At 51.0% G+C, this 24943-nt stretch overlaps 1 protein-coding gene across 2 annotated transcripts; it reads right to left on the bottom strand.

The window, feature by feature from the left end:
• Nucleotides 1-624: 624 nt before the first annotated feature.
• Nucleotides 625-24638, bottom strand: SLC34A2 (solute carrier family 34 member 2). 2 transcript variants are annotated; one of them, XM_032334022.1, is made up of 15 exons: nucleotides 22320-22326; nucleotides 20751-20755; nucleotides 20369-20417; nucleotides 14827-14941; nucleotides 14592-14726; nucleotides 13456-13584; nucleotides 11877-12020; nucleotides 10487-10598; nucleotides 7938-8133; nucleotides 7071-7166; nucleotides 6529-6649; nucleotides 4991-5158; nucleotides 3486-3602; nucleotides 3268-3392; nucleotides 625-2237 (listed from the first exon to the last, which is right to left on the bottom strand). In XM_032334022.1, the coding sequence occupies exons 4-15, from the start codon at nucleotides 14936-14938 to the stop codon at nucleotides 1611-1613; spliced, it is 2082 nt and encodes a 693-aa protein (XP_032189913.1). In that variant the 5' UTR covers nucleotides 14939-14941; nucleotides 20369-20417; nucleotides 20751-20755; nucleotides 22320-22326; the 3' UTR covers nucleotides 625-1610. The 2 variants fall into 2 exon arrangements, with proteins under 2 accessions (XP_032189913.1, XP_032189912.1); XM_032334021.1 differs by lacking the exons at nucleotides 20369-20417; nucleotides 20751-20755; nucleotides 22320-22326 and adding an exon at nucleotides 24530-24638.
• Between the last annotated feature and the right edge of the window lie 305 nt (nucleotides 24639-24943).

The raw sequence follows: 24943 nt of genomic DNA, 5'->3' as shown, positions 1-24943 counted from the left end.
TACTATGTAACTTACAAAAAATGCTGTACAGATGTGCGACTATAAATATATGAGTATAAATGGCTCTGTTTGGGAACTGGTATCTACAGGAGCTAAGGGTTAGAGGGCGGCTCAGTTCGGCATCCCAACCTGCTAAGTTGACACATAAGCCAGAATGGGGGAGAATGGGATCTTGGAGTGAGGCTGTGTGGAACTCTCTCCCCCAGACCCCTCAGAGGCTCCCTCCCTTTCCCGGGGGCAGACTGAGAGTGTTCGGCGTGAGAAGCGGTGGAGGGAGTAGGTGTAGACAGCAGGCCACTCTCGAAGGCACAGAGAAGGCATCAGGAGCAAGGAGGGGCACAGCCCATGGACCCACAGCCACACACGGACCCCTAATGCTACTTGATGATCACCGTTCTGGGGGCTGTCTGGCCATGCCCTGGTTTCTGCCCTTTGAGAAAAAGGTTGGATCTCCGCAGGCATGAAGAGAAGGCAGGAAATTGGAGCTTGCCTATCTATGGGAACGCGAGAGAATGCTCGATGCTCGAAGAGTTTTTGGCTTGGATGGATGAATGGAAGCTGCCCACCAAAAAGCTGACCCAGACATCTATCTTGCACAGGGAGTGAGCAGGCAGACAGAAGCTACAATTGTCTCATGTCTTTCCTGGGATTCACGGTGGCAGCAGTGGAGGGGATCAGAGGGGCTTCGGATCTTATTCCAAAAGACTCAACGAGGGCAATTTTATCTGATCAAAAGGGTAGCACTGGGCTCTAGCCTGATGGTCAATTTGGCTTTTAGAGTAGCCGAGTCAAGAGCCCTAGGCTCTTGTACCAGATAAACCATCTCTACCCCAGTGCTCCCCAGCCCCTAGCTCTCATCCTCCCAACTGCCCAGATCAGGATTTGGACCATTCACTTCTCGGAAAGATGGAGCCAACAGGGGAGCCAAAGTGCACTCTGAACCTCTTGGTAGCTCAGATGCAGCTCCTGCCCTAAGAACTTGGGCAAGGACACAGCAGGGAAGCTTAGGTGAGCCACACCTGTCTAGGTGAAGACACCCAACGAGGGACTTGTGGAGCTCTGGCAAAGGGTAAAGGCCCACCCTGTGGTCCTCACCAAGTCTCCACACAATTACACTATTCCCACACCTTCCCCACCCAAGGGGTCTGGTCTGGGGCAAGAGCTCCTGGGGGCAACTGCTCTTGGCTGAGGCAAATCTTTGGTAAATAAGAGAGATGGCAGAGTATTCTCACCATCACATACGCACGTAACATGTACATCTTGGAGAACCTTCCATAAATCCCTCCCTCAGGGGGTTTTTGGAAGAGGACTGCTGGAGTCTGAAAAATGGGTTCTGTGGAGCCAGCCAGCTGGGCCGGGCTGGGCAGTGTGATCATCTGGAGGCATTCTCTGTCCCAGTCTTTCAGGATTACTGAGCACATCTTGTAGGCGGAAGCTCGGGAGTCTGCACCGAGATGGAGCCACTGTGCAGGCTACCGGGCCAAGGGCCATGAAAGCGGGGGCTGATGTGAACAGCTTTCTGAGGAGGAATGGCTCCCCGCCAGGCAGAGGAGGGCCCGCGGAGACCGATGGGCTGCTGGGGGGCGCCCCCTCCTACCTCCGGGCCACCCCTACAAGGCGGTGCTGCTAGTGACGCTTCTGGTGCCCCCGGCCTCCCCCTGAGCCTGCGGGGGCCCATCTGGGGCCTCCCGGCTCATGGCCACATTATCAAAGGCCTCGGGGACCTTGATGGGCAACTCAGGCTCCTCCTCGAGGTTCTGGCAGCAGCCGCTGCAGCGGCAGCACGGTGGGCAGCCGCACAGCAGGCAGCACGTACGGCAGCAGAGCCGGCAGCAGAGACAGCAGCGGTTCTGGCAGCAGCCGGCGAACAGGGAGATCAGGTCGTCCCAGGGCTTCAGCGAGTGCATCCACAGCGGCAAAAAGTTCCAGTTCTGGAGCCTTCCGGGCAGGATGCGCGGGCAGCGCGACTGCAGGAGATTGAGGACCACCACCAGAAGGATCACGAAGATGATCGGCACGCCCACGCCCACCAGCACCGGCCAGCCGGCCAGCGAGAGGCCGAACACAGCCAGCGGGATCAGGAAGAAGAAGAAGATCAGGTAGAAGACGGCAAACCAGCGGTACTTGGAGGAGACAATGCCCAGGCCCTTGGCCAGGCGGATGGGCAGGCGGGTGAAGGGGATCGGGTACCATAGCACGATGCCTGAGATGTTGAAGAAGAAGTGGCACAGGGCGATCTACAACACAAGAGAGGGGACAGGTGAGTGGGTCTGGTGCCTGCGGGAGTCAAGGTGATGGAAGGGTGGTCTACTGGTCTACAAGGCATCCTGAGCAGAGGCAGGGTCTTCCTGGTCTTCAGAGCACAGTTCAGAATGGGCCTGATGAGGAGGAAGGGAGGCTCTGTGCCCAAGTAGCCTGGCTCCAGAGGTCACACTCTGCTCCTTCCCCGTGTGCCCATTAGGTGCCAGGCATCACAAGAGGGGCTCGGGACCAGTCTGTCCGATACATTAAGCAATAGCTGTGTGTGGTTGCTGAGCACATGACCACGTGGCTAGCCCACATGGTCTACATGAGATGGGCTGCAAGTCCAGAACACATACTTAGTGTCCAAGACTTAGTCCAAAAAAGAAGGTAAAACACGTTACCAGCTTTTAAATCGATTACAAGTTGAAAGGATAATGAGTTAAATCAGATACGTTATTAAAACGGATCTTCCTGTGTTAGTTTTTTAAAATGTGGCTACTGAAAATTTCCAATTACGTGGGTGGCTCAAATTTATATTCTACACTCAGATTTCTGTTCGGACAGAGTCTCATGAGATCCTTAGAATAATCCTAATGAGATAGGGTTCCCAGGTTTCTGATGATGGAACTGATGCTCAAGGTCAGGTCACCTGTCTAAGGTCACTTAGCCTGGAAAGGCAGGACAAGAATGCCAATGCCAAAGGTCTTGTCCAAGTAATCGAGCTGATCCAAGCAGGTCCTCCTCATTCTAAGCCCAGAGCACAAGCGACCTCCCAGAGTCCAAGCAGAGTTCCCCAAGTGGAGAGCAAGGAGATGGTAGTGTGGTATTTATGCCTCTTGAATACTCTTCCCACTGCTAACAAGTAGTGGCCACCCCACCTGTTTAAACCACCACCAGGGATGGGAGTGGTCTCATGGTTTTGAACACAGAAAAACTTGGCTTTTGTTCAAAACCATCTGCTTGCAAGCCCACAAATGGTGCTTAGCTCCCCCAGAGCCCCCAGCCTGCACAGCCTTTCCTAACCTGCAGTGAGCTCCTCAGGGTATTGCCAGGGCTGGCCAAGGCAGCCAGAATGGCGGTGGTGGTGGTGCCGATGTTGGAGCCCAGCGTGAGCGGGTACGCCCTCTCGATGCTGATCACACCAATACCTGGTGGGAAGATACAGAAACTAGAGTATCAGCTTCAGGGGATGATGCGAGATGGTAATGGCAACAGGATGGGGAAGCCAAGGAGAAACTCACCGATCAGGGGGGTCATAGCGGATGTGAAGACGGAGCTGCTCTGCACGACGAAGGTCATGCCTGCCCCCACGAGGATGGCCAGGTAGCCGGTCACCCAGGCAAAGGGAAATGGAAAATCTAGGAGACAGAGGTAAAGAAAGCTATCACAGGTTTCCTAAGGAGGCCTGGATTGGGGGCCTAGCTGGCACCTCCAGAGGATCTGGGGAGGGCATGGGCTGGGCCAGAAGGTCAGGTTGTATGGCAGCCTCCCCAGTGCCATGGCCAGAAATTAACAAATGGGATTTTTAGAATCCTTTCCCCTTGCATATTCAGATGGTAGAGCCAAGAATGTGTGTGTGTATGTTATGAAGGCAAATACACACACCCCAAAATTCTGATGTTGAAACCCTAACTCCCAGTGTGATTATAGCAGGAAGTGGAGACTTTGGGAGGTAATTAGTTCATGAGGGTGGAGTCCTTATGAATGGGTTAGTGCCCTTATAGAACAGAGATCTTCCTTTCTTTCAACTAATGCCATAAGAGGACACAGTGAGGAGGCGGCCATCTGTAAATCAGGAAGTGGGACCTCACCAGAACCTGACCATGCTGGCACCAAGCCCAGACTTCCCAGGCCTCAGGACTCTGAGAAATACATTTCTGTTCAAGCTACTGAGCCTAGGATAATTTGTTACAGTAGCAGAACTAAGACTCCACCCAAATAACCACCTTCCTACCACAAAGCACTTGGAGCACTAGGACCTCTGTTCTTCTGCCTGGCCTGGTCTCCCAGTACCATAGATCCTCCATCTTTGTGAAGGAGCATGGAGGCAGGACGGGAAGTTCAAAGTCCCACATATGGAGCTCTCAGGACTGCCCATACGGCTCAGACCCTGCCCACCCAGGAGGTGCCCAGAGTGACCCAGCTCAGCCACATGGCTACCCTGGGACAACCCTGGGAAGCGGATATTCTTGGCCTCATTTCACTGAGGTTTCACGGGGAGGTGATGTCCTTGGCCTGACAGTCTCTCACCGGCCAGGATACCATACTCATCAGCAGCTTCTCCTCGCCAGTGGGGCTGTGCTGGCTGCCTCGAGATGCTGACATATTACCCACGATCACATTTTCTTCCCAGGAGTTGAAGGGACGTGCGGAACAGGGTAGACATCTATTACCCTTTTCCTAAGGGCTCCTGACAAAGCCCAAAGCCCTGGGCATAGGAAAACCTGCTGGAAGGAAGTCTTGTCTCACAGATCTCTGGATTTGAGCCCCCTCTTCCTCAGGACCTTTCGAACATGACAAAAGCTAGTGCCTACTTCCCCAGACTCTACCCAAGACACCAAGGAAGATTTCAAGGGCAAATGGGATCTCAACTTCTTCAGCTTATCAGATCCAAGAGAGAAACTCCATGCAGAGGCCATTGCTAGATAAAAATCTAAAGGAGTCACCCCACACCAGGAGTAGCCATAGTTATGCCATGCCCTAGAGAACCCAGAATTGGCAGGAGTTGGGGGGTGAGGGTACCTACCAGTGTTGATGGTCTTCTTGATGACAACGGCCACCTGTCCCCGGAGCACAGAGCCCAGGAGCTTGACGATCATGATCAGGCAGCCGCAGAGGACCAGCAGGGAGATTAACAGCAGGATGGTGCCAACAACAATGTCCGGGAGGTTGGAATTCACAAAGATGTGCCGGCCTGAGAAGACCATGGAAAGCCCTTGTTAGGAGGGCCATTCCCTCCGCCCCCTGCCAAGGCCACAGGTTGGTACTCATTCCCCCAACATCTTTCTGTAGGACAGTAACAGAATCTTGATTGTTAGCTTGACATATGGCAACCCAGAACAAAGACCACACTTCCTAGCTGCCTTCTACAGTGAGGTGTGACCCTGAGGCTTTGTTCTGGCCAGTGGGAGCCTCATAAGGCCAGAACAGGAGGTGAAATCCTGTAGCCGCAGAGCTAGTCTGGGCATTCTTCTACCGCCAACTCCCACACAATGTTCTACTCGTGAAACTGAGGATACTTACAACGGAGAGTCTGAGGAGCAAAGTGGGGTAGGATGGACAAGTCAGAGTTGGAGCTATTGCTAACTGGAAGCCTCCTTATTTTTTTGTAAGTCCTGCATGGCCCCATGATTATATAGTTTTACTGATGGATGGCTAGCACCAAGAACACAGGAGGTGATGAACTCATGGACACTGTGAGGTCAACCACACTTAAAATACTTGCTGCTCAGAATGAATGTGGCCATATGGTGGGGAGAGGAGGAAAAGAAGCAGAGATACACACATGGGCAGATAAGGAATGGTAAGAAGTAAAGATGTCGGGATGCCTGGGTGACTCGGTGGCTTAAAACCTCTGCCTTCGGCTCAAGTCATGATCCCAGGATCTTGAGATTGAGCCCCACATTGGGCTCTCTGCTAAGCAGGGAGCCTGCTTCCTCCTTTCTCTCTCTCTCTCTCTCTCTCTCTGCCTGCTTCTCTGCCTACTTATGATCTCTGTCAAATAAATAAATAGATAAATCTTAAAAAAAAAAAAAAAGAATTAAAGATGTCTGGGCCAACATTCCAGAGGCAACAGTCTAGCTTCTTAAAGAATCAGAGCATCACATAGGCTCACTGCCTTGATCAGGGCTTTGGCTCCAGGGTCTTGAATGGGGCCTAATGGACAGCAGGGACTCATGATTTTAGGGTCAATGTATCTATTCTGTTCCATGTGGGCCCCGCATCTCCTGCAAATCTGGTGGGTGCCTCCCTAGAGCACAGAGGATACCAATGCATCCCGAGGGAGGACTCCGGAACCTATTGCTGAGCTCTGGTGCATTATGGGACCGCCAGAGGAACTGGGCCTCAAGACCTAGTTCCGCCCCCTACTGTGGGACCCTGGACCTGTCCTTGGGACTTAGTTCCCGCTGCTGTGAAAGTGCATAGTTCGTGACTTGGAATAATGCTGGTGTTTCAGTGAATCCTAGTGCGCCTTCACCTACTGGGTTTCATGCAGAGTAAGAACACTGTCTGCGGCCCCCAGCACCCATCCCCACAGCCGACACTCTGTTGAGACCCACTCACACTTGGCAATGTTCTCCTTGGAGGTCACGTTCTTGATAGTCCAGGTGTACAAATCATTCGACCAACAAAGGGAAGGCGAGGTGCAGTTCTCAGGCGAAGGGACAGTGACATTCATTTGAGTCTGAATGACAAACATTGAGAAATGGTATGTAGAGTCCACCCTACGCACTTTTGATGGGGACTAGCAGGCAATGTGGCAAGTAGGAGGGAGACACAAATCAGTGTGTGTTTGTACGCGTGATGCACTGTTTCCACGGGTCCCTCCATCAGTGGGAACACAGGTGCCAAAGGTAAGCCAGGAGACATGAAAGTTACAAGCCAGGAATAATGTATCTGCAGTGCGGGGTGTGGCAGAATGGGCTGGGTCTGTCCTACTGCGTTATCTGTCCATCCAGCATTCAAAAACTTGTTGTTTCCTTAAGGATTCTCACAGGCCAATATTTACTTCCTCTTACCTCTCATTTGCCCACACTGCATTAAAAGTTTTGCCTTAAGCACGGGTTCAAAAGTTTGCCCACCTAGCAGTATTCTTAGAAACTCACCACGTTGGTCAAAGTTTTGCACCAAATCTTGATCAGACTCTTGTTTATGGCGGCTTCATCATTCATTGCAATTTGGCTGATAACCTTCTTATCCAGCTGAGGAAGACAACAGGTGGGAGACAGTAAGCATGTCCTCAGCACTGGGGAGGGACCCACATGAAGAAGGTTCTACTAAAGGGGCTTCAACAACATAAGCCCAACGGAGAGCCCCTGCTGGAGTGTGTCAGGACTCACTCCATCTGCACCCCCAGGATGGAGCACCGCACCTGGACGGTAGCAGGTGTTGGACAAAGGAATGATCGTATCAACAACAGGCTGGCAGCTGGGAAACACACAACAGATGGTCATTGAGTGACAGCAAAACCCAGAAGGTAAGGGTGGTAAGGGGCAAGGTCAAAACTGACCCATTTTCCAAGGCAACAACCACAAAAAAAAAACCTTTTAAAATTTATTTTAGTAATATTTCACTGACCCTAGGGAGCAGAGGGGCGAGATGGAAGGGAAGGACAGCAACCTTTCTCTTGGGATAGGAGTAGGGTAATACTTTTCCCATGAGCCCATGGGTGCTGGAGTCAGTAGGGGCACTAAAATGGCCCGAAGTGTCCAATGGAGTCTTTTGAGTTTCGAGAAGCGCTTGTCACACGCTCCCACCCCAATAAAGATGATATATGTTGAAAGTCAAGGAAAACAAAAAGGCCAGTTACGATACCCAGTGTCCCCAGAGTTTCACCTCCCATGGTCTTTTTCAGAGGCGTTATAGACCCTCATACTTCTCTACTATCCCTGCCCAGTTAGGAGAGGAGGGGAGGTAGGGGGAAAGGAGGAAGTTAGCTCCTTCCTTTCCCTCTCTGTAGGAAGCTGGGTTACCTGGATTATGAGCTTGGTGAAGGGGTCTGTGATGACTTTCAGAAGTGCTGGGGCATCTTCTCCATTCTTGAAGTGAAAGGTCTCTACCACCAAATCGGTCAGGGTCTCCAGGTAATGGGTGGCTGCCTCCAGGGGCAAGAGCACCAACACAGACAGCCAGTTGAAGAAGTCATGGACAGTAGCTCCCGCAAAAGCCCTATAAGAATCCCAACCCAAGCCAACAGTTGGATTAGTCAACAAGCAAGTAGGTACCAGTCTAGGCAGGTCATGGATGGCATTATCTGCCAGTGGGGCGGTGGGGGGGGTCACCTCTCTGTCTATATTCACATTCTCACAGCAGTTCCCAAGTGGTTGATATCAATATCCCCATTTGACAGATGAGAAAACTGAGGGCCAGCAAACATAGAGGAATAGATGACCACTGCCTGGGTACTGGGTCCAGGACCCCTGGACTCCCACTGCCCAGTAGAGGCTTCCCCACCAAGCCAGATAGCACTCAGTTCTCTCTGCAGGGGGTAGGGGGGAAGGGAAGTAGACAGGTTATGGCCATAACAAGGAGCTCCGTGATTCATCCAGACCACTTCTGAATCACGCCATTGAGGACAATCTTTCTTTGGAAAGCTGAGGGCCAGTGGTATGGCGGTGACCAAAGCCATCAACTGAATTCTTAACTTTGTTAAAATCTTGAGACTCTGATGAACCGTTTGAATGGCCTGCACAGAGAACAGGTCAATATACACTACAATTTATATCTGAGAAGGTTTGCACGGTCCTCTGAATTCTATCCTATCTCCAGACTAACAAGTGAGATGTTTTTCCTCAATAAAAAAGTTTTCCTTTAAAAAGTATCTGCATGTTGGGCCTCTGGGTGGCTCAGTTGGTTGAACACGTGCCTTCAGCTCAAGCCATGATCCCAGGGTCCTGGGATCAGATCAAGTCCCAAAGACGGGCCCCTGGGATTGGATAGAGCTCATGGAACTGGGCAGGGAGCCTTCTTCTCCCTCTCCCTCTGCCCTTTTCCCACCCTCACCCCCCACTCATGCTCTCTCTCAAAAGTAAGTAAAATTTTTAAAAAACAAAAAACACATCTGCATGTGCAAAAAACCACCCCAAACAAAAAAAAAGGACTTGAACAGACAGAAGCTAATAAACCTGTGTGGGAGATGCTTAACTTCACTAGTAGTAAAATCTATTTACATTTATTTACTTATAAGTACAAATTTTTACCTTCCATATCAGCTAATATTTTAAAGAAGTAACCTTTTCTTCCAAGAGAAGGTGATTTAAGACATCTTCACAAAGTGATACAAATATTTCTTAGTTGTTTGGCAAAATGTTTTAAGAGCCTTATAGGGGTCGGATATAGTCATTACTTTTCTGAAAACCCACGAGGTGTTCCAAACCACCAGGAAAGAATGATGCACGTCTCCAAAGACATTACTGAAAGCAATCTATTAAAATAATCCAAACGAGGGCTGGGCTAGTTCAATTTTATTCCTATGTGCAGCCACTTTCATAGATCATGTTTATATTTGGCAAGTTTATATTTCATATGTAGCAGTGAAGAGCCCAGAATCTGGAAGAAAACCTGGACTGAGTCCCAGCCATGCCCCTTAGGGAAGTTATTTAACCTCTTTGTGTTTCTGTATTAATGAAATGGGGCAAAGAAAAGTCTATTCAGCTTCTTGAGAAGATCAAATTAACAGCCGGCCCTGGATAATGTTGTATCCGTTCTCGAGACCCTTGGGACATTTCATCAGGGACCAAAGAAGGTTAGCCGCGTCTGAGCAGAAATGAGCAGCTCTGAGGACCTCTGCCACCTGCCAGCTCACCAGCTGATGAGGGCTGTCATCTGCTGATGACCCAGCAGCCTGCTTACTGCTTTCTGCCCGACCTGTGCGGAGACCGCATCACGTAGATAGACAAAGTACTTCTGTTTTAGAAACTTCTGGAAAAAGTCCATCTGTCAGAAGGCAGGCTGAGAACGTGCTTCATTTTCCCATTAACCTTTCGGAAGGAAGGGTTACCCTCTGCCTGTTTCAACCCGCCCCATTTTCCGATCTTCTGCACCCACAAAAACTATATTTTGCCTTTTATTGGCATGCAGGTAAAGTACAAAGGGAAGGTGGCAGGGGTTGAGCTCAGCCAAAAGAGGAAGCTTTAGGAGGTTATAATTATTTCTGACTCAGCGGGATAGTAAATCCTATCCTAACTGGCCTTGTTTTAACTACACCACACGGCAGGGAAGCTTCTAGCTAGCGCTTGCCTTTAGGGAGCTCTTGAATGCGTGCCAAGTACCTGGCTAAGCATTTACCTGTAGGACTGGGTTTAGTCCTTTGGACAATGAAGGTGACAGACAGCCAGTGATCCTGGCAATGCCGACCACGGAGCTGAGTTTCATCAGCTGGTAAGTATGTGATTCCAACCCCCAGCTGCATTCTACTATGGCTACTTCTAGGAGCTCTAGCAATGACCAGCATATTTGCACTGGCTGATTAAAGGTAGTTATGAGGACCTGGCCCAGCAAAAGCTGATTCTGAGCCTCCTACCTTCTGAACTCATTCCGGTCTCCTGCCTGCATGAGCGCCACAATGGTGTTGGTGATTGAGGTCCCAATGTTGGCCCCCATGATAATGGGGATGGCTGCACGCACACTCAGCACTGGAAAACGGGAGAGAGAAGGTTAGGGAGTTAGCAAGCTTAGAAAGACAGCCTGGCCACATTCCCAATGTGGCCCAAGGCAGGGTGACTTCAGTCAAGCTGGTAACTGCCAAAGCAGCCTTTCCTCATGATTTTGGGGTCAGCACCAGGCTACGAATCTGATGCAAGCTGGGACGGCTCACAGAAATATGCACGTGTACCCCCAAAAATTTCCAGCACATAATCTCAGGGACTCCGCAGACTCCACAGAGAAGCCCTTCTGTGGAGCCCAGCTTACAAGTGCCTTTCTCAATTTCTCTATGCTCCCTATTACAGGTGCAAGGCCAGCTCAGGCGACAACAGGAAACAATGTGTAAGGACTTGTGTATTTATTATGGGAAATTTCTTTTTCTAAGACAAGTTAGAACACTACCACAATGTTCTAACATATGAAAGCAAAGCTATATATTTTTAAGATTTTTATATATTTATTTTAGAGATAGCATGAGCCCGGGGAGGAGCAGAGGGAGAGGAACGAGCAGACTCTGCACTGAGCACAGAGCCAACCCGGGGCTCAATCCCACCACCTGAGACCATGACCTGAGCTGAAATCAAGAGTCAGACACTTAACTGAGGCACCCAGGTGCCCCAAAGGTAAAGTTATTTTGAAGAATAACTTTTTTCTGATTTAGCCCAGGAAAGTTCTAGTTAATTTTGCTAAAAATGCTGGTCTGTGCTGAAAATTGCCCTCCCCCCACCGAGACTCTATCCCAGCTTAGCCAGAGAAAACGATCAGCACGTTCAAGTTCGGAATGCCGGCTTCCCAAGCTCAGTGGTCCCCAAGCCAACGTGTGATGGGATTACGTTTTTTTAATTCTTAGCACAGAGCAGTGATGGAAATGTTCCTCATCTACATGGCCCAATATGGCAGCCACTGGCCACATGTGACTATTGAGCCCCTAAAACATGGTTAGTACAACCCAGCAACTAATTTTTATATTTAAAGTAACTTAAGCTTAAATAAAATTAAATGGTCATATGTGGCTAGTGGCTGCTGGACTGGACAATACAGTTCCAGAGAATTCAGAGCCGAGTCTTCAAGCCTCGGGGACTTATTTTCAGACCCAACCACAGGAATGAAACAGGAGGCTGCCCAGGATAAGGCAGGACATGTCACAGTTGTGCAAGAAAGGAAGACACCAGTGACTGGCCTGGATGTATTCAGAACAAATTCCAGGCTTCCCAGCAAGACAGGGAAATGCCTGTAGTACGTCTGGGCCCACAGGTGCCTGGACTCACGTGAAGAGGCCACCATGCTGACGACGATGGAGGAGGAGGTGCTGGAGCTCTGCACCAGGACGGTCACCAGCACGCCAATCACCATCCCAGCCACGGGGTTGGACATAATGGAGTTATTGCTGAAGAACTGTCCAGCCACCTTTCCTGAAGAAAACAAGTGCACGGTTTGAAATGTTAGGTGGGCAGTGGGTATACGTTAGTCTCTAGACACAGCCAGTGGGCTGGGTGGGGGGTGGGAAGGTGAGGCCAGCCTCCAGCCCAGCTGGTACCTCCGGACTCTTACATCCATGGGCTTCTTTCCCAGCGCTGCCCTGGCACCATGTCTCCCCTTCTGTGACCGAGCTCCCAGTATACCCCCAACACCCAGTATATCGCTTCACCCTGTAGCCTCCCACATCTCTGCCATTCCTTTCCACAGCAAGCCCTCCTCCAGCCTTCTCTGGTCACCAACGGCCTCCACTCTACTTGGCCCAGTGCGTGTCAGTGAGTCTCCTGATGCCCTAATTCCCCGTTCAGATTTATCTCCCAGGAATGGATATTCTCATTCTTCTCTGTCCACATTATCCAACCCCCATTCTCCAGCCCCAGCCTAGCCTGAGATGCCCAAGACCACCAATCCATTCCCCAACCCATTTACGGAAGACCAGGGCCCAGAGGGTGGAGGCCACTTGTTAGGTACTCAGAGAATGAAACGCCTTGCTGATGCTGCTTTGGACCAGGGACTTGGCAGTGGCATCCAGGAGGCTGGTCTGCCCCTCATCCATCCCCACAAGTGCCCCCTTCCCCAGTTCTCCCAGGTAAAAAGATGAGTTCCCAAAGAAGGCACCATGGGTATAGAAATCCACGGTCTTCCATGTAACTGGGATCTGGGTTTGGAACCCACTGTACCAGCTCTAGGCTGTGAAATGAAGGTCTGGGCAGCATGACCTCTTTCGGCCTCAGATGCTCCTCGTCAATGAAAAGAGCTTTGGGAAGGAAAGTGCAGGACCCCAGGTGGCATTCCAAGTGCTGGTTATCGGTGTCATCCCCTACTGGAGGAACACAGGGGACCGAGCCCATGCTGACCTCACTCCTGGGTCCCCCACACACTGCACAGCCACCCTCAGTCCTGGAAGATGTTTTGACAACTGCCGAGGATACAGATCTACCAACTCTGGGACCCTTGTTCTTCTTCAGCTAAGGCCCAGCCCTGATTTTCCACAGTTGCTTTAGCTCAAGAGCACTCCTAGCTAATAATCTCTTCAGGTGGGAGGCCCAAGACAGCAGGGATCCCTGAGATAAGTCCCTCTGTCAGACAGCTTCCTGTCCAGGGTCCGTGGATGAACACTGGAGGCCGACAGCTTGGAACTGGCTCTAGCCCTGGCTGCTGGCCTAAAAGAGCCAACAGTCACAGCCCCTTTACAGACATCAGTTTTCTCTTCTGTAAAATAGGGGTATGACTTCACAAGATGTCCGGGGACTTCCTGCCCTGAAATAGGCTGAGAGGCTGCAGCTGGAGAGGGCTTGCTGCACTGTGACCATGTAAACCCCGTACCACAAAAATCCCCTCACCCTAGATCTTTGTCCCTTCCATCCATACCTCCAGCCAGCTGGAAGGCACTGCTGAGGACATCCAAGGAACACACGAAGAAGTAGAGAAATCCCAGAAGCAAAATAAATTTCCCAATTCCTTGGAAGACACAGAGGATCTTCCCTTTGGTGTCTCTCTCTGGGGTAGGGGAAAAGGGATGAAGTCTGTTAGTGCCCGAAACTCAGAAGTTTGGCAGTGAGCTCGGAGGTCCCCCCTTCTCCCTTCTACACCCTCCCTCCAGGTGGCTATAAGCAAGGCCTAGAGATGCGACACAGCCATAACTGCAGTTTTCAAAGCAATTACCACTATAGTTCATTTAGTTGAAGCCTGTGGTGAGGTGTCTCTAAAGAATCACCTTTGGAGAGGAGGGGTCCTATGGGGTCTGGGGCACTGATAGACAAGCCAGACTCCATGCTCGGCTGAACCAGTGCTGCTGAGTGGGGCAGTTAAGGGCACTTGGCACCTGTTAAGTGTGGGATCAGTGATAATGGCTCTCCTAAGCACCTTCAAAACAGCACAGGATACTTTCTAGAACGTGGCCACAAGGTAGCAATCACAGGCTCCACTTGGGGAGGGTTGGGGCGTGCACACATCCTGGAATGCTATGTCCTTGGATGCTATTTTCTCTGCTCCTTCTTACAGCGGTTCTCACTTCCTCTCTCCCAGCTGTCTGAGCTGCATACAGACCCCACACCCTGTACCCAGGAAAGAAATGCAGCATTTGCCTGCATACCAGCCTTGCTGGTTGTATAGTCTATCTTCTGCAAGCCTTCCTTGATGCCCACATTTAGGTGGGGAGCCCCCCCCAATCCAGGAGCTCTCAGTGAGCGACCCCGTCTGTTCACTGCTGCATCCCGAGCACCGCTCCTGGGAGCCAGTCGGCCCACAGTGGATCATGGGGAGCAGCACAGTGCCTAGCGTTCCAACACTGGGACACTCACTGAGTGAGGGAGAACAAAAGGCCCCCTGGTCCTCACACTGTGCTTGGAATTGAAGCCTCCAAGACTGCCAGGTGGCATCCCTAGCCAGGACCTTTTGAAGGGCATCAGAGCAAGGGCAAGAAAGAGGCCAACACAAAGGAGACGATACGATGGAGATTGTGAACCCAACCCTCACTGATGGGAGTCCCTCCTGCCTGCTTTTACCTGACCACTTGATCCCGGTGTCCCGAAGCTCAGGCAGGTCCCAGGGGTCTGCCACCTGGGTGGGCTCCTCTATCAGTGCCACAGTGGAATTGGATGGCAGAAGTTCGATCTTGGTCACAGGGCTCCTGGTGTCATCTATCCAAAAGAGCAACAGAGGCCATGAGAATACGGGTCAGACCAGAGTCTCCAGGGGTCCTCACAAAGGCCAAGCTGAGGCAGGATGGGCAACACTTACTTTTGTTGGTCTCCTTGCCTTTCTCAGTTGTGGTGGACTGCTGACTGGTGACCCCTTCCAAGTATTTATTGGGGTTGGGCTGGGCATTTTCCAGCTCAGGCCAAGGAGCCATGGTCTGTGGACAGAAAACAGAGCTTATAGAAGCAGCCACTAAAAGGCGTCACTCTCAGGTGCTGTGTCAGGAAGAACCAGTGGCTGCAGAGATTCGGGAGAGGTGTAGGGTGTCGTGCTCAGACAACTTTTAAGTGTGGGCTCTTGAACGCCTATTTCCACCTCTGGGTCTCCCTCACCTGCTCACCTCGGCTGTCGCTACATCAGACCCCATCTTAGTGTTTTTCCATTCTAGCCTCATGTCAGCTGAACTTGCTTCGGTTTCTCGCACTTCCCTCTCTCAGCATCTGTCCTGACTCTTCCTTCAGTCAGCAAGGGGGTGCAAACCTATCCATCTTCCACTCATGGAACACCAAGTCCTCAAGCCCTACGATGGGTCCCTCATCTGCTTTTTATTTCTAAACTACAGGTCTGCGCCGAACCTCATCCAGAGGACATAATGTATGTGTAGATCCTCATATATGTTCTACCTGCCGGATCCACCACCGAGTCTTCTGTGAGTAGCGTGACCCGCCGGAGCTGGTTTGAATCCCAGTGGTGCCACTTATCAGTGAGTGTGTGTTTTAGGAATGTCCTTTCATATCCCTGAGCATAAAGACATAAATGTCTCCCTATCTAGAAAATGTGGATAGTTCTTCATACTTTGCAGGGTTACGAGATTAATGGCGATACCTAGAAAGTGCCTGGCAGCAGGAAGGCAATTAGGACTAGGCGATGCGGCTGAATTAATGACCCTTTGTCACATTCCTTCCAACCTTTGATAGAGACTTCCTCATAACCCATTTTCTCAAAGCCTTTCTTGCTTACACAGACAGGAAGTGTGGCTCTTGACACACTTGGAAGTCCACTCCTTGGGGTCCTTGTCCTTTGACACATGTTAGACAAGGGGAGGACAAAGGACTGGAACAAACAATTCACAGAAGAGGAAGTACAGGTGGCTAAAGTAAGAATTTGGCTTCATTAACAACCCAAGATATGCAAAATGGAACAGGGAGTTAAGTTTCCACCATCAGATCAGCAGAAAATTATTTCTTAGGTATACTATGCTATGCTAGAGAAGAGGCAGTGAGCGGAGCACCACTATAGAACGCCTCACTTTTTTAAAAACATCTCTAACCTAGTCATTTCACTTCTAGGAATTAAGAATCTAGAAACATTTTCTCCCAGAAAATACAAAATACCTCCCTGTTCCAATCACTTCTTTGAAGAGATGTTCCCAGAATCTGGGTCTGACTCCTTTCCTATTTTTCTTAATGGATCTACTTCCTGCCTACCAAAATGTAAGCTCTACCCCTCAAATAGAGGCTCTGTCTAGATCTTCACTGTATCCTGGGGGTCTGGAGCTCTGCCTGGCCCAATAAATGGGGATTGACCAAATGAACGGGATGCAGACCGAAAAGGCGTTGCCACACTGTCAAAGAGATGAAAGTAAAAACATGGAAATTGTATTAACCACAGTCCGTCCGTGAAGCATAACAGCATGCCACTGAAAAGGTGATGAAGAGCCAGAAGAAGATAAAAAGAAAAAAAAAAAACCAGGAAAATGCTATAGCTAAATTGTGAATAAAAGGTACTTCTTTGTCCTACTCACAGCATGTTCTCGTAGGCTCTGGGACGGCTGCACGGGATTCAGAGTGGGTGAAATTATCAAATTCTCATAAGAGATGTAGCCCAACCCCAGACCCACAAGTTGCAATGGTTCGGGGACATCCGTGGTGGCACTCTTCTTCATCCTGGTAAGCCAAGACCTCATCTGATTCTGGGTGTCCCCATCATCTGCCTAGGGAATTTCGACTTTTCCAACGAACTGCAGGACATGACATGTTCTTCCACCATCACAAGGAAAAACGTCTTGCAGGCACCGGCTTCCATGCATACATAACCAGGCCTTTCATTTCAACTTAACGAGCATCCAACACAGGGCCTGGCACACAACTAGCCTCACATGCTTTCCACATAGGATGCTGGGACTGCCTGGCCAGCGAGAGCCTGTACTGACTGAGCCTGGCTGTGCTCAACCTCGCAGCCACCCATTTGGAGAGTTACTGTTCTCCCATTAGACAGAAGAAACTGGGGGATAAGGAGGCTAGGTAACTTACCCAAGGACCCAGGGTGTAGAGCTGTGAGCTCGGGTCAATTTGAATCCCGAGCCTTTTCTGGCAGCCACTCCTGGGCTGGGTGTTCTCTGCAGGCCACTCAATTGGTTTCTAGGCTAGACATTGCTTCTAACGTCTGGCCTTCTGGAGTTGCTGTGCCTGCCACAGGTTCGACTCCTCCCTTAGGCTCAATTAAATTCCTTCTTACAGCTGACCATGAAAGGTGGGGCAAACCCTGCTGTTCTCAAGGCTCGCTAGGGTGGGGCAGGGGATGGGCTTCCTGGAGTTGTGCTGGAAGGCGGCTATGAGGCTGGGGCCCTGGCAGGGGAGGTGGGAACTGGGTGGCTGGGGAGGACAACCTAGGCTGGCTGGAGAGAGCTCTAAGCTCAGCTCAAAGCCACTCTGCAGGTGAACTGGCTCAGGTTTGAAATAGCACAGAGATAAGAAAAGCCAGAGCCAGGTCCCCATGCTTAGGGAAGCATAGCTAAGGGGTCTACCTCTCCCAACACAGGATCCTTAGCCCCAGGGTTTTGGGGAAAGAAACACTCTTGGGGATCCTCATTTCAGTCAGGCACTAGGCTGGGTAGCTACACAACTCAGGTGTTCTGAATCCTAGGCCAGCTCTGCCTCAGATACTAAGGCAGTCACTCGACTGCTCTGTGCCTCAGTTTCCCCTATGCAGAATGGGGCTTATAACAGTCCATAACCCACTGGGTTATTAGACAGCTTCAATCAGTTAATTTCTGCAAAGTTCTTGAGACAGTAACCTGTCTGATCAAGTGGTTAAGGTTCCTCTTCCCAGCACCCCTGAGAGGAGTTAGTGTTATTCCCATTTTACAGATGGGAGAGCCAAAGCACTCAGAGGGGTAGAGCCACTTGGCCCAGGTCCACAGCATGATTTGAGAGGGTCTGACTCCAGAGTTGGTCCTGCCTCTCAGCTCCACGTCTGGAACGCTCCTGGAAGGGATGAGTCATGCAGTAATGGCACCAAACGTGCACTGTATCTGATTAACGCCTCACTACCAGGCTCATGGAAAGACGCCTCAACACTCAGGCGGTAGAAGTCAGTGCCCCACTTCCACATGCAGAGCCCAGGGGAAGAAGCAACAGCTCAGTGGACTGGGTCTCAAAGCCCCTGCCACTCCAGTTTTTGGCACAAAAGCATTCACCTGCATCAAACTTCAGCCACCTCAGGGCCCCTTGGAGCAGTCAGCACTTCCCCATCACCCCAAACGTTAGCTTCGCTGTTTGCCACCCAGAACTGCAAGGTCGTCTCTGCCAGCCCCCACACCCAGCCAGCACCAGGACCTGCTGACTCAAGCTGGGAACATCACAGCTTGTGGTCTCCGGCTCCCCGTGCCACCTCACCAGGCTGGGCCCCAGTGCCAACCAGCACACAGCAGCCTGTTTAACTGGTTTGGGCCCCAGTGCCTCCCAGGGGTTAACTTTGCCAGCACCCAGCTGTGATTGCACGGGGACTCCCCATTTCTTTACTGCCCGGTGCTCCCTAAATGATCCCCTCCTCAGGTCACACTGGCCTCAGTTTGGGACCCTGAAACCTCTCTGTAGGGTGCCACCCTCTGCTCTTGCCTGGGGAGCACCCCTCTTCAGAAGGCCCTCCCCCCATCTTTCAGTCCAAGCCCTCCCTCCACACTTGCCTGAGTCCCACGGGCTCCTCTGACCATCCCCATGTGCCAGGCAGCACTGCCTGTGTGACTCATAGGGCTCCCCGCCACACACACAGTCATTGATTTCTAAGAACAACCACCGTTTAACGAGCTCCAGCAAGGTGCCAGGCACTGTGCTGGGCCATGACACGTAATATCTCCTGCAATCTTTATGCGAGAAAGGGGTCATGCTCATCCCCACTTGCAAACAGGAAAACCTGGAGCACAGAGAGAGATTACGCTGCCACTTGATCAAAGTCACCAGGCACGGGAGGGACAGTTTTTAAACACTGTCAGTGGGGCTGGAGCCCTGATTTACAGTATCCTTGGCCACAATGTAAAGGTATTTTCCCGGAGCACTGGTTTTACTCCCATAACTGTGCGGTGGGGAGGCTGAAGAGTGTGCCTAGTGGGTGACTTACACTGGACACAGGATATTTACATGGAGCCCATGCTCAGCCTTGGCACTCCTGACATTCGGGGCAGAGGATGCTTTGCTGTGCCAGTGATCTTGTGTTATCGTAGGAGAGGCAGCATTCCTGGTCTCTATTCTAGACATACCTCTTCCCCTTAGTTTTGACAACCCAAAAGGTCTCCAGACATTGGCAAATGTCCCTTGGGGACTGAGAATAACTGGTCTATAGAGCTTCAGACTTCACATCCCAGCTACCTGGTTTCAAGTCTCAGCGATGCCATTTGCTGTGTGACTTTGGGCTAGTTCCTTTGCTTCTCTGTTTCCCCACATGTCAAATTAGGCTAACATGACCGAGTAAGGATTGTTATGCTTAAGGGTGTTATGTATTAAAAGTTCTCAGAATAGTGTTTGACACCTTGTTAAACCTTCTGTGGTTTTCAGCTATTGCAGTAAAATAATCAGGGACATTGGAATATAGAGGACAAGACTTCTCTGAATTCAAAATTAAAAAGACAGGACACAAAACATTGCTTTGAGCTTGCAAGGGGCAACTCTGAACTACTCAGATTTGCTAGGGGTTCCCATATACTTGGCTTATTCTGCTCCAGGGTAGCTTAAAGGAAAAATTTGAAAACCTATTATGATCTTCTACAATCTCTCCTTTTATAATCTTAATTCACTCTAGAATCATACTCCTATCTCTTTGCCGTCTCTACAGCCTTCTCTACTGCTGTTTAACTTTGAGGCAAGACCCGTATGTTAACGCTTTTTCTCCCAGTGCTCAGTAGACTACATGTCGTGGTGCTCCTCACATTTGGGAATGGAGGAGTCCGCATTCAGGGTTTGCTGAAGTGAGGCACCAGGTCCCTGACTAAGAAACACATCAAGCCTGCAGTTTACCCACCTCCCCCCAACCCTAAGCTGGGTTGGACAAGATCTGCTGGATGGAAGACCCGCATCAAGAAACTGGGCCCTGAACATCACCGCAGCCCCACTTGGGAAACTCTCGTCCCCACTTAGGTCAGAAGGGTGATTATTCACCCATTTAAATTGTGTTTTCAGGGACTGGATTTCTGAGTGGTCACCAACTATCCAGCACATACAGAAACAGACACTTCACCCAGTCTAATGTTCAGGGCGCTTAGAGCACGGTGAGCAGTGGGTCAAGTAGACGCCCACTTGCGCTGGTGCAGAGGAACTGGACCTCCCGGCAAGGGCGCCTACCCACTGACGGGCCTCAAATACCAACTTACTCTGTGAGTCCTCTGCTGGCCTCATTCACCTCCAGGCCCTCGTTTTACTCTTTGCCAGTACCACCAGAACGCAAAAAAAACCTATGAATGTCTCCACACCTCCTTCTTAGAACTCTTGTCTTCTCTACTGCAATCACTCTTCTCAGCAGCATGGGCACACAGGTTCCACTCACCTCACCTTCCCAGGCAGCAAAACCCTAGCTCTCGTGCGGGCTGACCCCACGGTTCTGGAGGAAAGGGAGGCCCTAGAACCAACTGCCTGTGATAGACTCTGAGGCCGCTCCTCAGGGCCCCTCCTCCAGGCCCCCGGAGCTGCCAGGTCTGCTGCCAGGATAGCGGCCAGCACACAGCACCAAGATAGCACCCCGCAGTGGGTGAGGACCTGGTCTGCGGAGTCCTGCCACGGTGTGGGACCCTGAACCTCTCTGAGCCTCAGTTTAAACATCTCCAAAATGCGGACAATCCCATCTCCCTCTCTGAGCTGTTGCAGGATTGACTGATTAATGGGCCTGCGTGAGCCCCTGAGCAGAGGGTCTTGCAGAGTAAGAACAGAGAACTCTTGTGGAATGAATTGTATCATGGACAAGGCACAGCCCAAACGCCACTGGGCCCTAGACCGTAGGCTTGTCTTCTCAGTGCTCAGCACAGCAGCGAACCCTCTGTTAATATCTGTCCAATAAAGGAACCTAAAGCACAAGAGAAAGGCGCTAACACTGTTTTGTGACGGCGGAGTGTCCTATGTGATCCATGACCTCATTAAATTTTACAATAACCAAGTTCTTTCCAGTTTACAGAGAGACTGAGGCATGGAGAAATTTAAAAAGTCCCATGGCTACCTGCAGATGGGGTCAGGACTGGAACCCAGGAAGGCCGGTTCCCAAGTAGGGACCCCTTCCACAGACCTCTCAGCCAGGGGCTGAGACAGAGGGACCAGGAATCCTCTGGGCTCCCTCCGAGCCATGTGCCACCAAGCTCCAGGGACTTGCAGGAGAGCTGGCCAGTAGCGAGCTGGCCGATATCGTCCCCCTGCAGGGGTCCTTCCTACTTAATCCTTTAGAGGGCTAGAGATGCCAGCCAAGAATGCTGGAATGACCAGCTGCTGTGCCCACAAAGGCTTCTGGCCTAACGGAGACCTGGGTTCAGCAGAGGCCAAACCTTTTTAATAAAGACTCTCAGCTAAGCAGGAAAAGGTGACACTGAATGAGCTGGGCAGAGGCCCCAACCTGAATCTCCGGCCCTTCTCCCAGTGCGGTGCCAGACACCGGCCTGTCTGGAACCTGCTTCTCTAGGAAGGGGCTCTGAGCAGCCGCTGGGGTCTTTGGCACCTTTGAGCACCCCCCCAAAGTCTCTCTCCCCAGGGGATCCTTTGATCTAGCTGTTCCCTCGCCCTACCTTCCCAAGGGCACAGTCCAACACTCTCTTGCTACCTGCCAGAAAAAGCAGAGAAGCATCAAGTCATCCACTTTGCCTGTTTGGTACTAATACCCATAAAGATTTTTTGTTTGTTTAACCCCTAGGCACGAGGCTGGCGCGGTCTGAGCACACACCTACTCTCTTGCTCCCCACCACTCATCCCTACAACCGCACTGGCTTCTGCAGAATAACCCTTTGGGCTCGACTTCCCACGTCCACATGTGGACCGCCCCGCCTGCCAAGAGGAACTCCTCAGGCCAAGGAGAGGACACTTCTCAGACCTGGGGAACAGGAAAATGTAGGGCACTTGGCAGTCACCCAACCCCTCCACTAGGCATTGTTTGAGCTTCCCCAACCAAGACCAGTGCGGGTGCCGCCTGTACTCAGAACAGCAGCCGCCATTCCAGGTGGGAGGGGGAAGAGGCAGGGCAGCGTCCTGCAGAGAGAGGAGACAGACCCACTGTCTCCTCCCAGGCAGTGGCCTCCAGCACCACAGGGAGCACCCCACACAAACTAACCCGTCCCATCTCACATGCACTTCACTTCTGCAAATTTACTTCTAAGCACTTGTACTTTCATGCTAATTCTACCCAGGAAGAAAAACTAAGACACAAAGAAATTAACTGCTTCATGGTCTACAGACTCTACACCCTCAGGAACAATTCAAACTCAGGTAGTCTGAGTCCAATGTTCAATACGCTTCAGAAATCCTTTCAGATGTTGAAAGAATGACCTAGACTTCAAAAATTCCCAAGAGGGCAATGTCTTTTTTTTTTTTTTTTTTTTTCCCCAGCTTCTTTCAGCCATCACAAGGCAAAATAATCCCAAAGACACGGTAGTGGGAGGCGGGGAGGGTGCATGGTAGTTGCGTGGGGAGGTGCGTGGCACAGGAGACGAAGCAATTGGTCTGGGCTTTGCATTCACGAATGGCTTTAGTTTAGACTTTTGACTATAGGCACGAACGCGGTTTTAAAAATACATTTATTCTATCCCTTTAAACCTGGGCTATATTACCAAACTACACCCTCAGGATGCACTTCCAGTGTACTTTTATGAACTTTTAAAATAAATCCTGCCATTCACTTTTAACTATACCAATTCTTGTGCATTGTGTTGGGGGTGGGGGTTAAAAACCCTCGTGACTGAAACCCCTTTAAACGTATCGCAATCTCTCTGCAGTCCTCTTTTTGCACTCTGGGGGCACTTCTGAATTCAGTGGGATGTCCTGACTACTTCCCGTTGATGCCGCCATTCCCGCAGTCCCTACAGTGGAGGTGGGGCGAGAAAGCGGGCCGGCAGGCAGGAAGTGGCTGAAAATGGTGTTAAAAGTTTATTCCAAATCACTGATCCCAAGAAGCTGTTTTCTTCATTAAATTGAATCCAGGATATTTTTCTGTCAGCTTAGTGCCTGTCAGCTTAGTGCCTAAAAGCTATAACCCAGACGTCCGTCCACCCACCACCGGGGACTTGTATCCATGAGGTGGTTGAGTGATTTGGAGTGGATTTTGGAAGGGGCAATTTGTTAAACATCCAAACCTTGTACAAGCATGCTCTTCCTGCCACCGGTTCCCGAAGTTACAAAAACAGATCATTATCAGCAGGTTGGCTGGCAGGAGCAGAGAGATTCAAACGCTCTGAACAACCTCAAATAATGGTTGCTCCTCTCAGGCACAACTTTTTCAATGCCCAACCCTGAACAACTTTGAGCTCAGGAGTGGGGGCGAGAGGAAGACAAACAGGTCCCAACCAAGCAGAGCTAACACAGGAACTGCTTGTGAATAGAAACAGGGAGACAGGGGATTCTGAGTGATGAAATCCACAAGCTGCCTCCTTGAAATCAATTATTGTTTGAGAAAGTTGCCACCTCCCTAAGGAAAAGGAGTTGATTCTAACACTCCTACCTCCGGGAATCCGAAGACTGAATTAATTCTGTTCTGTGTGCCACCTGTTTCTGGCCTAGAGATGCTGGGTGCCCTCCCAAGCCGACCACACCTGTGCATATTTCCTTGAACGCCATCCCCCCACACTGCTCACCTGGTATCCTGACTTTGCAAACACTGAAGAACTGTGGGCTCTGTTCTCCCAACACAAGCTGAAAAGACCAGCCCTGTGCAGAGGACAGCCTGCCCTAATGGGACCAGCAACCTAGACTGTATCCTGCAGTTCCTTTAGGTCAGTAACTCCCAAAACAAGAATGGTGACCCATGGAAGTCACACTGGTGGGAATGGCATTACTGGACAGCCACACAAACCTAGAATTTTCAGCACAGGAAAGGCTGGAAGAGGGTTCCCTTCTCCTTCTCACAAAGAGGGGGACACTAAGGCCCACGGGTTCATAGCCACCTGCTTTAGGTCACACTGCTAGTAAATGACCAAAAAAAGAGAGCCCTGCCGTCCTGATTCCTATGTGGCCCCTTTCATTCCCCCATTTTCCCCTCCCAAGCCACGAATTTCAGTATATGTATAATTTTAGATACCCCCCCCCACACCCGTGGTTGACTAATAACAGGGTCAGCACTAAGAGCGTCCTCATGGGAGTTGTAACAGCAAAAGCAGTCACACTGAGAACACAAATAAAATCTGATAATTTAGGGAAGGTGTATTTTGTCTTCAGCCCCAAACCAGCCAAGTTCCTGGAGGGGTGAACATCGAGGGCTATCTGAAAGAACCAAGTGTGGGAAGAGTAAATGACAGTTCTTTCCAGGGCAAGGAGGGAGAAGGAAGCGCCCTGGGCCGGCGGGTACTCACCAGCGCTCCTCGCGCAGTTAATGGACCGAAGGAGGCACCCAGGCGGAGCTCAGCCTCCGAGGCCTGAGTATATATAGCGAAGGTGTTGCGCAAAGAGGCCGGCGGCAGCGGCTGTCATCACGCCCCTCGCACATTCCAGAACCGCCTGCCGCCGCCGGGGCACTGCCTACCTGCAGGCTTAATGAGCCCATCGTGACCTCGCCCCGCTTCGGAGGAAAGCCAGGCGCCCAGGCTGCGGGAGAACCTCACTGGGCCCGTGTGCTGAAGGCAGCGCTTGCCCCGCCCCCGCCCAGCGCGGGCCGCACAGCCCAGCAAGTGGGGGCTCGCCAGGCTCCCCCCACCGCCGCCGGCCGCGGCCCCACAATCCCACCCCATCCCCTGCTCTCTGCAACACAAGACCCTGAATCTTCTAGT

This window comes from Mustela erminea, chromosome 2 (genome assembly GCF_009829155.1).
Source record: "Mustela erminea isolate mMusErm1 chromosome 2, mMusErm1.Pri, whole genome shotgun sequence".
NCBI lineage: Eukaryota > Metazoa > Chordata > Mammalia > Carnivora > Mustelidae > Mustela > Mustela erminea.
Note: the sequence above shows the minus strand (reverse complement) of the source record. Positions and strands in the feature narration are given on the sequence as shown.

Excerpts from the sequence above, each read along its gene's own strand:
- SLC34A2 (XM_032334021.1), bottom strand. The coding sequence starts at position 14,938 with ATGGCTCCTTGGCCTGAGCTGGAAAATGCCCAGCCCAACCCCAATAAA. Across the intron at positions 10,599-11,876 it reads CAGCATGGTGGCCTCTTCAC|TGCTGAGTGTGCGTGCAGCC; the intron begins GTGAGTCCAGGC and ends CCCGTTTTCCAG. Across the intron at positions 5,159-6,528 it reads CAAGGAGAACATTGCCAAGT|GCCGGCACATCTTTGTGAAT; the intron begins GTGAGTGGGTCT and ends TGGTCTTCTCAG.